The sequence below is a fragment of the Culex pipiens genome, chromosome 3 (genome assembly GCF_016801865.2).
Source record: "Culex pipiens pallens isolate TS chromosome 3, TS_CPP_V2, whole genome shotgun sequence".
Lineage (NCBI taxonomy): Eukaryota > Metazoa > Arthropoda > Insecta > Diptera > Culicidae > Culex > Culex pipiens.
In genome coordinates this window covers 65,051,365-65,068,062 of record NC_068939.1, presented here as the reverse complement: position 1 = coordinate 65,068,062, position 16,698 = coordinate 65,051,365, and the positions used below count along the sequence as shown (strand labels likewise).

Genomic DNA, 16,698 nt, shown 5'->3' with positions numbered 1-16,698 from the left:
TTTTTCGTTGGCATTCAGGAATTTGTTCCGGTGGGCCAACTAAGCCCAAAGCCCAAAAAATGAGTTTGTAAAAAGATTTTCAAGCACTTTAGCCACTGATGCGAATATTTTCAAAATCAGTGACTCCATACACTTTTTGCGAACTGCTCATATAAAATGGGCACGTGGATATTTAAAAAAATGTATATTGAGAAGGGATTGCTTGAACAATTTTGTGTCTTCGGCAAAGTTGATAGTCGTAATCAGTTGGATGGTTCTATCATTTTAAGAAAAAAATAGATACAGGGAACAACTAAATTTCTGATTTTTTCACTTAAAATCAGCGTATGTTTTCAAAAAAAAAATATTTTGAGTGAAATGAGCAAAAAAGTTCACCAAAGTTTATTTTTAACAGTGAAATTGAATCAATATTTTTCGAGATATTGCGAGCTGCAAAGTGAGGACTAACTATGACACTCAGAAAAAAACACGTTTACTAAATTTAAACTTAAAAAAAAAATCGTTTTTTTTTGTATTTTTTAATCCGTTTCTTTTTTGTTGCCTTCGGTATGCCCAAAAAAGTCATTTTGCATCATTAGTTTGTCCCTGGGTACTGAATAGTGGTTCGCAAAACGGCCTCAATTTTGAACTGTCAAAGTGGAACCAATTTACTATTCGCCAAAAATAGAGAGTATTGTTATCGATCATTAAAAAATTGTTTTTTTTTGCAAGAATGTAAAATGTGTGGCTTTTGAGGACCTGGAGTTGAAGTCGAGTCTTAAGAAAGTTGAAGGCGAGATCGTTCTTTTTTTTTATAATTATGAATGAAAGTTGTTTATGGAGTCGATGTGGTTGTATCCATCCAGAAGCTGTCTTTTTTGTTTGATTCCGTTTGAAACCCCACTGGTTTAGTGAAAATCTTCTCTGTTTGAATGCTTCAGCATCAACTTCGAGAATTTACACATTTGCAGCAGTTCTTCGTCACCCGTAAAAAAGAAACACCTCATCTAACCGATCGAAACTTGAAAACACACACAATTTTTTATCAAAAACTAGACAAAATAAAACACATACTACTGATTAAAAAACAGCTCAGTTACGAGTAAGAAAAAAGTCATGCTTGTGCTTGAACAGCCTTCTACTTCGTAGATGTAAACAAAGTGGGATCATTCGAAAATCACGTTACGCATACTCTCTTTTCATCACCCAGGTTTGTCCATATAATTTTCCATATAAATTTGGCAGCAGTCCATACAAAAATGGTCTATGATATTTAAAATCTGTATCTTTTGAAGGAATTTTTTGATCGATTTGATGTCTTCGGCAAAGTTTTGGGTATGGATAAGGACTAAACTTGAAAAAATGATACACGATATAAAAATGATGATTTATAATTTTACTTTTTGTCACTAAAACTTGATTTGCAAAAAACTCTATTTTGATATTTTTTAATTTCTGATATGTTTTAGGGGACATAAAATGCCAACTTTTCAGAAATTTCCAGAATAGGCAAAAAATCTTTGACCGAGTTATGAATTTTTGAATCAATACTAATTTTTTCAATCACAAAGTACTTTAGTGAAATTTTGATGAAGTGCACCGTATTTAAGTTATATTTTTCTGTATTTTTTTTGAAAATAGTCACAGTTATTCATTTTTTTAAATAAGTGCCGATGTTCGCTCACTTTTGAAAAAAATATTTTTGAAAAGCTGAGAAAATTCTCTATATTTTGCTCTTTAAAACTTTGTTGATACGACCCTTAGTTGCTGAGATATTGCCATGCAAATATTCAAAAAACATGAAAATTGATGTTTGCTAAGTCTCACCCAAACAAACCACAATTTTTAATGTCAATATCTCAGCAAATAATGGTTCGATTTTCAATATTAAATTAGGGGAACTATGCCCTTTCTCAGCCTATTTCTATTATCGGCCTATCAGCTCTTCGATCATTAATTACAGCTTTTATAAAGTGTTTTTGACTGTTCCAAATAAATAGCTCAAATAAAAGTGAGCAAGCAACTCTCTATTGTTGATACATCTGAAAATGTTGATTAAATAGCGGAAAACGGTAAAAGTGATGAGAATTGGTCGAACGGCTTAGAGTGATTAAAATGGGTATATTTCCCCTTTGAAACATTTGTGAAATTTTCCTATCTTTTCGAAAACAATGTTTTAATATTTTTTTTAATCAAGACTAATATTTCAAAAGGGCGTATAATTGAATGTCCCGCCCGTGTGGATCAATCGGACCGCGCACTGGACTCCAATCCAGAGGTCGCCGGTTCGAATCCCGCGGCGGGCGCTCTAAAATTCTTTGTGTAAATATGGGTATTCGGCGCCGTCGCTCCGTGCCATACTTTCATACACTTAGGAGCCCAGGGCGGCGAAGTCCTTGTAGATAAAAAGGAAGACACTTGTGGTTGGTACTAGTAATGGTGGCCGACAGCTATAAAGTCAACTTCGTTTCGTAATATTGAATGTTTGGCCCTTTTGAAATGTTAGTCTTGAAAATTTGTTTGACATAATCTTTTTTTTAATTTTTGATAGCAAATTTCATTCTGCATCCAATCTTTTTTAAATTTTGTTTGCCAATATTTTAAATTTTTCCCCGAAAAAAAAAACGATTTTGAATTGAGCTTTTTTCCATTTCAAAAAACAAATGTATTAAGCTTGAACCCCCTGCAAGTTTTAACGTGGTTTATGAATGGCCCCTCCTTAAGAAAAACAAATTTTAGAACATTTTTTGCCAATAACTGAAAAACGCAAATTTAATTTTGTACCGAATATAATTTTGTTTGATGTTTGTTTAATTATTTTATATTTTCTTATAATTTTTTTCTTCCAATAATGTTTTTGGGAATAAAACTTAAAGTAATAAAAAGTCCAGTAAAAAACGGTATTTTTTTGTTATCTCACAACTTTGCACAAGACAAAAAATCGTTCAAAAATACCTTCCAAAGGTCCATCCATAAACCACATGGACACATTCTTAAAAAATTATCCCCCTACCCTCAATTTACGCCATCAACTGTTTGAAGTGAATCATAGAATAATATTGAAGACTATCTACACTCATCGGACGGCGCCACAAAATTCTTTTAAATACTTAGGATCCCAAGGCGGTGAAGTGCTTGTAGATAAAAGAAAGACACTTGTGGTTGGCAATAGTGGCCGACAGCTATAAAGACAACTACTCTCATATGTTTTCACTGAAAAATATGTATAAGTTTGTTTATACTAAACAAGCTAAACCCGACAAACTTCGTCTTGTCTTTTTTCTTTTATTGAAGTTTTTTACTTGTTTTCTTATTCAGCCTCCTGTGATCAAAATTTGATTTTACGTAACTTTTCCCATACAATCTGCAGATTTTCCGGAGTCGGTTCCAGGGTGGCCAAAGTTGTCACTTTTTGGCGTGAGAACATTCCATGGACTTATACGAACTCAACGTAACAACGAGCACCTCGATCCGACGCTTCGTATTGAACTGATTCGCGTTCGAACAAAACCGTAGAATTTTTTTATATATTTTTATATATATATTAGGGTGGGTCATTTTTTTCGAAAGTACTCGGATCCGGCTGAAATAAGGACCATATTGTAGAGGGGACCCATAGGGACTCTTATACCAAATTTGAGCTCATTGGGTTGAAAACTGGCTTGTCGCTCGGGGGTTAAAGTTTACATGGAAATTACTATGGGAAAAGCGTGATTTTACTTCAAACGCTCCTACAAGCTAAGCGACAAACTTTAACCCACACTTACACTAGGTAGCCGTGTCGGGGGTGGTCCAAGGAACATTTTTCTCTAAGGGTTCATGGTCATCCGTTCAACCCTGAGCTTGCGCAAAGCCGAAACATCCGGTGACGCCGGATTTTTGCAAAATCTCAAGTTTAACGGTCGACGCATGCTACGAAACTATGATTGACGCATCGGAAACACGACGCCAAACGTCAACATACTAAAGTTGAAGCACGAAACAACGGTTCGCCGTCGATTTCAGTCAGTGTCCGGAAGTGTGCTGCAAAAGAAAGTGACCTGACGAGCCAGAACGGCAAAATCTTAGAGCGTACCCACAGACACCATAAGCAGCATCAACCGAAAAAAGCTTCAAGTTGGGGGAAAGAAAGGCAGATTGCGAAAAAGAAAGTCTCGAATCGGTAAGTTCAATCAATTGTCCCTAGAACTTAAAAAGCTAAAAATAACCGTCACTTTTATTTTCGCAGATATTTAGGAAACACCTCAGCCGGAACAGGTCCCTGAACTTATTGAGACCACCACTCTACGAACCTCCCGGAAACGATGATCAGTCATGTCGTAAAAACGCAAAGAGAAACACCGTCATCATTGACCGCTCGCTGCCTAACATCGTGGACAAAATGCGCGAACAACCGGCAGCGGTCGGAGACCTGAGCATCCTGGAAACGGGAGCTGTAGGGGGATTATACCTTAAGGGGGAGGAAGGCGACCATGCCGACGCGGATAGCTTCATCGGCAGTCCGGAATAGAATTTACGAATGATATCATTATTTTTTGATTGAAATAAATTATTAAGCTTAAGCAGTTTATTCTTAAACACCTTCTACAAAAGTGATTTATTTTATTGTCTTTCGAGCGGATTAGTTTCTAAACATCTTCCTCGACTTCCCCCAGCACTTGCATCTGCTCTCGCTTGACCTTTTGGATGGCGGCATTCGTGGTCGATTCCTCGTCAATTCTCACACGGCACATTTGCCTCCAGCGATGCCGGAAGTGCATCGACATGTGATTTGCAAAGGAGGTCAACTGTCCGCCGCCGGGTTGAACAAGGCTGTAGGTTCCTTATTCCTCCATTGATGGATCTTGTCCAATCGCCATTATTCACTTCTGATCTCGCACAGACATTCCTCGCAACAAACGCTTCCCATGCCGTTGGTCTCAGTCCAAATTGTTGCGGAACGTATCACCTCATCCCGCTATTTACCGGAAGTGCATGTACGCAATGATGTGAAGTATTCTCGGTAAACACTGCGGCCACTAGCCAATGGTTAAGCTCCAACGGGGGGTTTGTATATTTTGGTGAGTAATTGTGTTGACGTTTGGCGTCGTGTTTCCGATGCGTCAATCATAGTTTCGTAGCATGCGTCGACCGTTAAACTTGAGATTTTGCAGAAATCCGGCGTCACCGGATGTTTCGGCTTTGCGCAAGCTCAGGGTTGAACGGATGACCATGAACCCTTAGAGAAAAATGTTCCTTGGACCACCCCCGACACGGCTACCTAGTGTAAGTGTGGGTTAAAGTTTGTCGCTTAGCTTGTAGGAGCGTTTGAAGTAAAATCACGCATTTCCCATAGTAATTTCCATGTAAACTTTAACCCCCGAGCGACAAGCCAGTTTTCAACCAAATGAGCTCAAATTTGGTATGAGAGTCCCTATGGGTCCCCTCTACAATATGGTCTTTATTTCAGCCGGATCCGAGCACTTTCGAAAAAAATGACCCACCCTAATATATATAGATATAGATCATGCATTACTCAAGTTATGAAACGTTTTGTTCTCCTCAAATATATTTAATTACCGTACGAAAAAAAAATTTCAATTACAAATTCAGGAAAAAATTATGCTAGGTAGTTTTCAACTTTTTTTTTCAACTTAAAGTTTTAATCCGGCCCAGCAATTCATTTTGTATAAAAGGCTCTATCTCACCTCTAAAAAGATTACATCGGGGCTTTACACACTCGTTTTCGAAAAACAGGCTATAGTGGTTAAGTTGGCCCACTCTTCCCAAACTGAAAATGTATATATTTTTTATGTTTTAGGAATCGTAGCCTCCCAAATATGGATAATGTAACGTTGCAAACAATATACGTTTTTACGAGAAATGAATGCCGCAGAAGTGGTCTGACTATGAAAATAAAATTAAAAACATTTTCGGTACGGTTTGCATGTAATACTTACACATCTTCATTTTTAAGGTTAGGGATGTACTTGATGCACTCGCGCTTCTGGAAATTCGCCTCGATCCAACTCCGTGCAGTGCGCTAGAATGCAAAAGGAAACAAAAACGACAAATCAGTAAATTTTTAAAAATTTCAGAATCAGTTGTTGGTATGTTAGATTCATGCCCAGCGTTCGACTGTATAAGATTATATATCTTGCGGGTATTTGTATGTATGTATGTGAGTTGATTTATTGCAGTTGTGCATGTGATTTCCCAAACACGGCGCGTGAACAAGCCGGCACATCTGAGCTGCTGGGTGAAGAAGCTTCCACGAATGCAACACCGGATTAGATCTACAGCTCAGCTACTTTTGTGCTACTGAAGTTGCATTCGTAGTCGGGCGGGGGAGAGAGTTCTGCAAATCCGCAAATGCAATTTGCTGCACCATTCGCTTCCAGTTACGTATGCGGACGTGTGCAGTTCGTACTAGTTGGCGTTTCACGTTTCGTTCCAAGGAAGAAGAACTCTCGGATGATGATGGTGGGGCATCCCATATGTCACTGTTGAATGACTACTCTGGTTACAATTTATTAGAGTAAGCTGGCTTGTGTTACTAGGAAATGCAGGAAATCATAGAAAGGCTTAAAAAAGAATGCATGCAGGTGAGGCTGATCAAGATTATAGAGTTGACGAGCTCTGAAAGTTGAGATGATTTCATGCTTGAGGAAAAATTGAACAGAATTTATAAAATCTTATTTGAAAGCGATTCTTAAAAAAGTTACATAAAATTGTAATCTCTAAACAAATTTTAATCGCAACCCCCAAAATCTTTACATCAGGCAGCTCAAACCAAAATTCGTCTAATGCCCCAAAACCACTCTAAGCAATGCAAACACGCCCAGATAAGACTTGTCTGACGGTTGGCAAATAGAAGATGCTTGCTCATCCCCAAAAGCTTCCCGAAAAAACTGAAAAGTAAATCCACCCAAAAACAAGCAGCAAAGCAACACGTCGCTCTGGCAATGTTTTATTAAAGCTCAAAACTGAGTTGCCATTGCCACCTCCCCCCGCCAAAATCCCAAAGTGAAAATGGATGGTTTTTGGCAGTACTTTTTGCCGTAAATTTATTTTTTGGTCTCGAGTTGATGAGTCCACTTTGCAGAGTTTTTCCGTGATTTGAACATCAACAAAAACAGGTACGGAAATCAACGTTATCTGCTGTTTGTTGATTTCGTGTTAATATTCGTTTGGGGAGGAAATTCAATATTTGATTTTTCCGGTTTGATAAGTGCGTCACTGAGGGGTTTGAATGTGGATTGGGAAGCAAGCCAGAGATGAAAATAAATTCGGTCTGTCAGCAAATGCAAATTTATTTTGTATATGAACTATGTTTGTTGGTATATAATTGGGTATCAAGTACGAATTTTATTCCTTTTAGAACACAAGTTGAACGTTCTAACAACTAATGGTTATTGATGGTAATGGACTGGTTTTTCAACAATGTTGATTCTATTTTTTTATTATTTTTTTTTTTTTTTTGGTTCAGATGATAATTTAAGAACAACCAATAAACCATATGAGAATTTTGAGATAATGACGCAGTTTGGTTCTAAAGCATGCGAACTATCAGAGAAAGTAATAAAATGTAGTAATTTATTACAGATAACCTAGCAAACTCCTTACAGTTTTCCCGGCTTGTGTTTTTACATAAAACTGATATTATTTTTGCCGTTCGAAACCCAACGAATGATCTCATGCATTATTTTTTTTTTTTATATTTTTGAGGCCTTCTCTATAACCGAATAAGCAATTTCGTGTCGTTGGTTCACCCATACAAGGGTCCATACAATTTTGACAGCTGTGCATACAAAAATGGTACGTAAATATTCGAAAATCTGTATCTTTTGAAGGAATTTTCTGATCGGTTTGGTGTATTTGGCAATGTTATAGGTATTGATGAGGACTATTCAGAAAAAAAAAATGAAACATTTAAACCGCCGATTTTATAATTATATTTTGTTATCCAAACTGTTTAGTTTTAGTTTTTTTAAACATGATTTAGGGACAAAAACCTTAACTTTAGAGCCATTCAAAGGTTTGTGCAAAAAAATTGCCACCGAGTTATCTTTGAAAAAAAAGTTTTTTTTTTTTTTGAAAAATATAATTTTAAACGGAATTATTTTTTGAACTTAGTTTGAAATGTAAAATCAAAATTGCAATCGAAAAGTACTCTTCACATTTTTGATGTTTTCGAGATAAAGCCACTTGAACACAAGTTGAATTTAAACTGAAAAAAAAATATTTCAATTGTCCATGATTGTCTATTCCTGTTAAAAAATCTGCAAATTTCCAATTAAATTGCCTTAGAGAAAAAGAAGGTTGGACCTTTGGTTGAACCATGTTTTTAAAGTCTTATCCAAACAGCCTTTTATTTTCTAGCACCAATTTCTTAGAAACTATTTTCAATGTAAAAAACGAAACATTTGTGATATTTCGAAAAAAAATAATTCAGAATTGTGGGATAAACTCTTACATTACAAAAGGGCTCAGAATCAAGGGTCCTGATTGCTCCAAAAAGACTCATTCACTCGTGAACCGAAAACGACGCAAAACTACCTTGACCGTTTCCTACCGTTTGTCACTTCCACACCAATCGCTACTGAATACTCTCTCTTTTGCTTTCCCTCTCTCTCTCTCTCTCTCTCTCTCTCTCTCTCTCTCTCTCTCTCTCTCTCTCGAATCGCCTAGTGCAGCGACTGGCTCAAAGAGGCTGATTGCGCTGTGTTGCTCAACACTGACTTAAAATAGACTGCGATCGGCTTTGTATTGGTCTTTTTGAAATTGCCTGAAATCGATGATATCAACAATATTTTACAACACATTTGACAGCAATTTCGACCAAGACAAATACAAATTTACGGCAAACTGTGGTAGTGATGGCCAAACGAGCACCGCGTTGGAATTTTGTTAGATTTTCTCCTCTCTGGAACATATTCGGTTGTGACACTGGTCTACGGACGGAGAAGGCAAAGCAATTCACAAAGTATTTGTATCGCACCTTCCATCGGATGAGGAAGTAAAATGTCGGTCCCGGCCTTGGTTGTTAGGCCGTTAAGTCATTCCAGGTGTAGGAGTCGTCTCCATGCCATAAGTACAAACAACACACCAAACCAAGCCTACTCCGGTGGAATCGCTGGCGGCGGTTGGACTCGCAATCCAAAGGTCGTCAGTTCAAACACTGGGGTGGAAGGTTCCTTGGAGTAGAAAGAGGTTTGGGTGCTCTCCCCATTCAAACCTTCGGACTCCTAGGGTAGAGCAGAAACTTGCAATAGAGACCACAAAAGACCCGGGGATCGTTAATGTGGATGGTTTGTTGTTGTATCGCTGGGTGAAGCAGTTGACCAAGTCGGTTGCAGCTAGCGAGTCGTGTTCGCTCACGAATGGTTGCGCGCTTCAGTCGGCAAAGATTCGATCGGCGATGAGTTCGTGATTTTTGATCTTTGAACCGAAATTAGGACCCTTACTTAATATTGACCTTTTGGATATGTTAGTCGGTAACTTTGAAAATTATTTGCAAGGGCCTAATTGTTAGTTCACTTTTTTTTAGTTCATGTTTGGTTTCTGACTAATTTCACCTAAAATAATGTGTAAAAATATGAAATTCATCAGAAACTGACACAAATTACAACAATTCCTGATGAAAAGTTACACTTTTTTTACATAAAAACTGTCATCATTCCCGGATGTAGTATTACCATTTTTTTACTGTGATTGTTTTTGAAAAAAAGAGGTAGACATTACGTGTTACAAATACAACCAAAAATGGGATGAGATAACAAGGTACAAAAAGGCATAATTAACTATAGTGAATTGATCAAAATCCAAAATAAACTTCAGGGGTGACACCACTCAATTTCTTATATATACCGACATTTTTGCCGAAGACTCCTAATCGATCAGAAATTCTGTTCTTAAAATATGGATTTTTTAAATATTTCAGATGTTAGATGTCAAAAACTCATCATGCAAAAAAACATAATACAATTTACGCAAATAAAAAAAAACCAATTTTAAATTAGTCTGATTGAGACACCCGTGAACCACGTTATTGTACAAGCATTTGTTTTACTTTAATATATTTGCATCCCAAAAAGGGGAAAAGTGTAAAGTGCACGAGATGTTGGGGACCTTCAAGAGACTGTATATGCTATTTGCTGGCTTGTTTAATTTATTGTAGCTGCTCTTGTGAATTTAGTTTTCATTAGTCTTTTTTGAAATTTGTTTCAGTTTGGCATTTGAAGACATTTTTCACCGTGCAACATTGTAATATCGTGTGCACAGCGCTCAACGAGGCAAGTTTTACCACATTACACCTCCAAATGGCACCTCGCTACGTCAAGCACCCTCAAAAGCGCTGAAAAAAAAACACTCACACTTCACCATCTCCCACCACTACGATGATGCTCCTCCCATGTGGTTGAAGAAGGAATGTGGTTTTCCGACCGCATGAAATGAACGACTGAGGGAAAACATGTATGATGGTGGAAAATGCATCGTGTTTTCCGGAGCACAAACGAGAGAGCGTTCCAGCAACACGCCTTTGTACACAACGCGAAGTGCACTAGCAGAGCTGTGGTGTTGTGAATATTTACACCACAAACATCGTCTATTCTATCATGGGGAAAACTATTTGGTGTTTTTTAGTGGAAGGGAAATCACTCATCTTCTGTGTTCACTGGATTCCAAGAATAATTCATTTGAATTTGAAATATTTCATTTCAAATGAAATCCGTCGAAAGACATTCCTCTAACTCTTTTAAAATTTCACAAACCACAAGAGAACTTCCCCCATGCATACATGTAAAATGAAGCAGGCTTTAATGACCATGTCACCCCTTTTTTGTCCCATTCACTGCAAGTGACTTCTATGGGGATATGACCTTTTTTTTGTTCCCCTCGTGGAAAGGATAAAAGTCAAGCCTGTTGATTTCCTTTGTAGTGTAAATAATTAAAGTGTGTCAGAGAAGGCAAGAGAACTCTCCAGCAAAGCAACATGTTACAATTCCACACGAGAGTCCGCTCGGCCTTATAGAGTGCCATTATGCTGCTAACGTGCACTATATGCTGTAAGCTGTATAAGGAACACTGTGCTAACTGACAAAAAGGGAAGAAGGGCTGCGATAGCCAAGGGAATAAACAAAGCAACGGAAAGGTCACTGGAGAGCTGAAATTGGAGAGGAGTATTTTACGATTGGTTGATGGAATTCAAATTGAGTTCAAGTGTTGTTTTGTTGACTCTATTGAAATCGAAATCGGTTGTTTGAGTTTGATTTAATGCTCTAGTCACTCTGGAAGGGCAGTGGGTACCACTTGATGGCTGTGTAAATAAAAGATCTTTCGATAAGCTTTTTTGTGGAGAGCGGATATTGAGACTTGCAAATTGATGCTCTCAAAGACTTTTCTGATATTAATTTGAGATCTTAAATTTCAATATTGATTTTCAGAATGTCAAAATTTATTTTTTCCTGTCGAGGATGTCTCTTCAAAAACACAGAGAATAAATCAGATAACATTACATCAAGGAAAGTTGACTGATTTTGTGTCACCTTAAAAATTGTAAATTAACTTCTTCTAATACGTAATTTCACATATTCCATATTAAATGAGGTCAAATGACAACAAATAAGGAGTAATATTTAACCGTCACATAATTTATCCTTCATAAATTCAAATAGTTTCACAAAAAATGCATTAATTTTTTTTGTCCCGCCCATGTGGATCAATCGGAACGCGCACTGAACTCACAATCCAGAGGTCAATGGTTCGAATCCCGCGGCGGGCGCTCTAAAAATTCTTTGTGTAAATATGGGTATTCGGCGCCGTCGCTCCGTGCCATACTTTCATACACTTAGGAGCCCAGGGCGGCGAAGTCCTTGTAGATAAAAGGAAGACACTAGTGGTTGGTACTAGCAATGGTGGCCAACAGCTATAAAGTCAACTTCGTTTTCGCATTAATTTTTTTAATTAATTTTACCATAATTCATTTAAATTAAAAAAAATGTTTAGAGCTGACTCGAAACTGATTCTTCATAAATCTCTGGAGCAATTCTACCAAGGTTTGATACCAGAGCTCAACAGTATTGAGGCTAACAGTAAAATTTTGTGTTAGATCCAGATTGTTTTTTTACTCTAGCATTTCTAGATTTCGCAGTTAGTTTAGTTTGTTAAAGAGTTCTTTAAAAACTACAAAAACATGTACAGTTAAACAAAATGATCTAAATAAACATTTTTACAAAAAAAAGAACAATCAATTTTTTTAAAACTATTTTTTTTTATTTGGATGCTTTTTTATGCCCAAATCGTTGTCCATACAAGTTTTCATACAGTTTTGGCAACTGTCCATACAACAGGCTATAATATTGAATAATCTGTATCTTAAGAACAGATATTCTTATCGATTTGGTGTCTTCGATAAAGTTGTAGGTATTGCTTAGCATTTCTCAGAATTTTTTTTTAAAAAAACATCTCAATTATTAAACAACAACAAAAATGCACAAAATAAACAACTTTGAAAAACATAATTTTTTTGATACGTTTTAGTCGACAAAGATGTTATCTTTTTAGCTATGGCGCAAGTTGGTCTTAATTCATTTGGCAATGTGGCCAATTTTTCGAAAAATTGTTAATTTTAAAAAAAATCGTGGTAAAAAGTCGAATTATTGTTCTAATGAAAAATCATATTTGAGATCGAAAAGTGCTTTTTAATTAATTTTGATGCCGTGAACCGTTTTCGAATTATATTCACTAAAAACTTATTTTGATAAATAGAAAATATCTGTATCGAAGAGATCAGTTTTTTTTTCTAAAAGAAAATTAAGGCCACCCAACTGTTTTACTAAGTATACTAATGAAAACTAGTAAAATATTAAGCTATAATGTTCCTCATGCTAAATAATGCATATGGAGTAGAGGTGGGCAAAACCGCTCTTTTTTAGGAGCCGCTCATTTTCGTTTGCTCATTAAAAAGAGCCGCTCTTTTGGACGGCTCTTTTGCTCTTTTTAAAAATTTGGATGAAAAGGTTTTTTTAAGATTCGTGTGATTTCACAAGCTATTTCACATTGGACTTTTATAAATTATTTGATAATGCAAATTATAACTGAAAACGAGAAGATGCCATTGAAAACCATAGGTCTTGGTGGTCTCTTTGTCAAGATTTCTACTCGAACCTAAACATTCGAGTAATTGAATGCTGAAAAGTGCTGGATGCTGGAAAAAATGATTTTAATGTTTTTTTGCTGATATTTTATTTGGAGAAAATATTCTGTGAACTCTTTTCTACATTCTTATTAAATCGATAAAGTCTATAAACGCTGAAGTTTGATCGGAAAAAAGGGTTTATTTTTTTCAAAAATCTCTAAACTATTCAGTAGATTTTAGGTAATATTTTACAAATGATGCAATTTGAATAATGCTTAAATTTGTAATCCGGTAATACTTCAATCAGTTGTACAATAAAAAGCTTTTTTTTTCATTTTGAGCATGAGCATGAGCATGAGAGACCACCCATGGTTGTCCTTCTCCGTTGCTGAACAGGACCATAATATCCCATCAGCACAACCGGTCACACGCTTCAAATCAAATGATGTTTCCCTTATCAACAGCATGCATGAATGAGCTGAAAAGATAAAACATCACGATTATCAAAACTAGAGCCGGTGCGAATAGGACACAGTCGTTGGCCACCAACGGCGCCCGCCATGTCAGTTTGTAGATCTCGAGGGAATGGAACGGGAATGTTAGTTAGCACAGGCTGCTACCAAGAGTGGGTTCTATACGATATCCACACCCCCGCGTGTGCCGGAAAACTACTTCTACTTGGGATTTTGTTAGTGGGTAAGGGTAATGGTCAGGATTCAACATAGAGGATGATGATGCGACCCAATAATCAATAAATTTTGTTTAATGGTGTGATGTATTATGCATTCTCAAGGCAATCAGTCGGAGTATGCGGATGAGACTATTCCCGGTTATTTGGTGTTGAGTTTAGCATAAATGATTTAATCTTAGACAGCCGGCTGTGGAAAGATAAAACGAAATAAAATGCGAAAACGCGAAACCGCCCGGATCGAAATACACGCACAATCGGGGGGACAACAGAGACGGAAACGGCAACGAAAATCCTGCGTGAGGACCGCGACGCACACCGTTCAAATTCTCCAACGCAACTCAATAAAAAGCTTTTTTTTCATTTTGTTTAGAAAATCATTTACTTTTGGGTTTAATTTGTATAAGCATTTAAATATTTAAAATTGCATTTTAATTTGTAAAAAAAAAATTGATGCAATTTTTTTTGGAAATTCAATAAATTATATTTATAACATAAATCATGCCATCTTGAAAGGTTGTTTCAAAATACCAAAGTTTAAAAAAGAACTGCGATTCTTTTTTTGTGAGCCACGGTTCGTTCGCTCTTTTCAGTGAACCAGCTCTTTGAGCGGCTCGCTCTTTTTTTGCCCACCTTTAAGTCACCTTTGCCAAATCTTTTGTTAGAAAAAGTATAAAAATAGCTCAAAATAAACAAATAGTTTTTCAACTTGAAACTGGATGTAATTTCCATGAATTACAACTTGGGCATTTTTGTTAGGTAATAATGTGTAATACTTTTTAGGTTGAATTGAAGTTTTCCCAAGATAAAGTCCTTCAAAAAAGTTGAAAAAATGCGATGAGCTACCGCAATGTTTTTTTTTATAAAATGAGTCATTTGGGCGAAAGAAGGCCACCCGTAGTATGTCGATTTATTTTGATATAGTGTATTAAATTAACTATATATTTTTTTGTCTATTATGACATTGTGGTTTGGTTGAGCGTTTAAGCAGAATGCATTACTATGGATACGAAGAGACGAGTTATGACAGCTCGTCTCTTTGTATTCAAATTATGACATATTTGTAGATAAAGAAAAGCATAATCAATAAAACAATCCATATTTAATCAAAATGCTGTTAACTACCGGTTCGAGAATATTCCTTACTGTGATAAAGCAAAAATAATTGAATGGTATGAAATACTTACAAAACTTTTCATAAAAATCGCTAATATAATCTTGTTTAATTAATTTGATTTAATTATTCTAATCGAAATACACAAACAAGTTAATTTGCATCAAACCGTGTATGATTTGTTGTAATTTTTTTTCATAAAATGTGGTCGCAATAATATGAAATTCACAACGCCAAAATATAATTTTTTAACTGCATTTTTCTCCACATTTGAAACTTGATTTTCTTAGCCAAAATAGTTATGATGTTCAGAGAACCGGTCTGTTCAACCAATCATGTAGATTTTGTTTGGTAAAGTATTGGATATGTCAGAGGTCTTGAAACTTTATTTTTAAATATATTTTGAAAACGAGATTCCATTTTTCAACTTTTATTTCCATCTCTTGTTTTTATTTTTAAATTTTCAGAAATTGAATCTGATGTTATTAAAGTTGGCAGAGTTCAATCCATCATTTTTTTTTCTGGTGAGTAAACTTTACCTCTTCGAAATAAAATGTCCTATTTATTCATTTCAGCTCAGTGACAGCATCAACGGTGATGCACAAACATCCCGTCAAACGACAAATTTATTGAATTCCCACAACCCCATGCATTCTGGCGAAGCAAATATTACATCCTCCAGCTTTCCGGCGGGAACTTTTCCCATTGTCCAATGCAATTCGACGTTGTCGTTGTGATATCTTGTCGCTTTTGGACGATCCGAGAAAAACTCGTTTGAATGTTTGACCTTGAATAAACAAACAATAGAGCAAGCAATATAAACAATACCAAACACGTTTTGTTTGGATGACCATTCTGTGAATGGTCCTGAAGTTTGGCAGAATTTGAATGTCAAATGTTTACGGTAGTCGGGCATGTACGTGTGTCAAACGCGTTCCGACTTGAAATCTCTTTGGCTAGTTGTCGCACATGCAGCAGGATGTGTCAAAATATCGCGACAAGATTGAAACTTCTTTCATATGAATAGTGACAACAATGCACGAAGTTTCTTCGGTTTTTGTTGAATATCTCAGGATTGAAATCGATGGCGTTCTTAACTCAATTTGCCCCCCAAAATGCACGTGCGATTAGCTAGCACGACAGCGACGAATAGTGATGAACTGCAACCATCCAACTGTTGATCTGGTAATAACCGGCAGGTATGCAACATGCAGTGCATCGTTTGTCAGTCGTACACACAGTGGTACTGACTGTTTTCGACCGAATGGACAAGTTTCTCGTCATATTTGTCATCAGCAAACGGGAATGGAATATTTCACCGAAAGTCATTTCGTCGAATGGGACATTTTACCTTAACAATTTCAAACAGATGCACCACGTTCAGATCGAGCGGTTCGGCGGACGACGCCGACGACACCGTCGAGTTGTTGTCAAAATACAGGGAGGGGGGCGGCGGCGAGGGTGCCCTCGGGGGAGTCGCGGACCAATCAAAGTGCTCCAACCGGTGCAGCTTCTGGGCCAGTATCGGAATCTGGTGGCCCTGGTGGAAGCTGACGCTGCCAATGCTGCCGTTTCTTGCCTTTGCCATTGTGTGGTGGTGGGTGGTGGTGGCCACAATTCCGTGGTCGTCGGATATTGACGCCACACTTCAGTCAGAAAGTAATTAAATTCACGTTATATTTTCTGGGCTGCGCGGGATTACCAGCACTCGAGAGAGATGGGAGGGAAAAGTTTTCTAAATTGAGCGTTTTTTTGTTGGAGAAACCCCACGAGGGAGTGGGGACATTTCAGTCTAGT

The 16,698-nt window shown here is 36.9% G+C and overlaps 1 protein-coding gene across 19 annotated transcripts in view; it reads right to left on the bottom strand.

The window, feature by feature from the left end:
- LOC120424979 (transient receptor potential cation channel trpm) overlaps nucleotides 1-16,698 on the bottom strand; it is a 226,430-nt gene that overhangs the window by 110,574 nt on the left and 99,158 nt on the right. For 7 of the 19 annotated variants that reach the window (XM_052710415.1, XM_052710416.1, XM_052710409.1 and 4 more), the window contains one exon: nucleotides 5,919-6,001. In XM_052710415.1, coding sequence (XP_052566375.1) covers nucleotides 5,919-6,001 — 83 coding nt within the window. Of the gene's footprint in view, nucleotides 1-5,918; nucleotides 6,002-16,252; nucleotides 16,527-16,698 lie in introns of those variants that run through there. The other 12 variants (XM_052710401.1, XM_052710406.1, XM_052710403.1 and 9 more) reach the window with 4 other exon arrangements.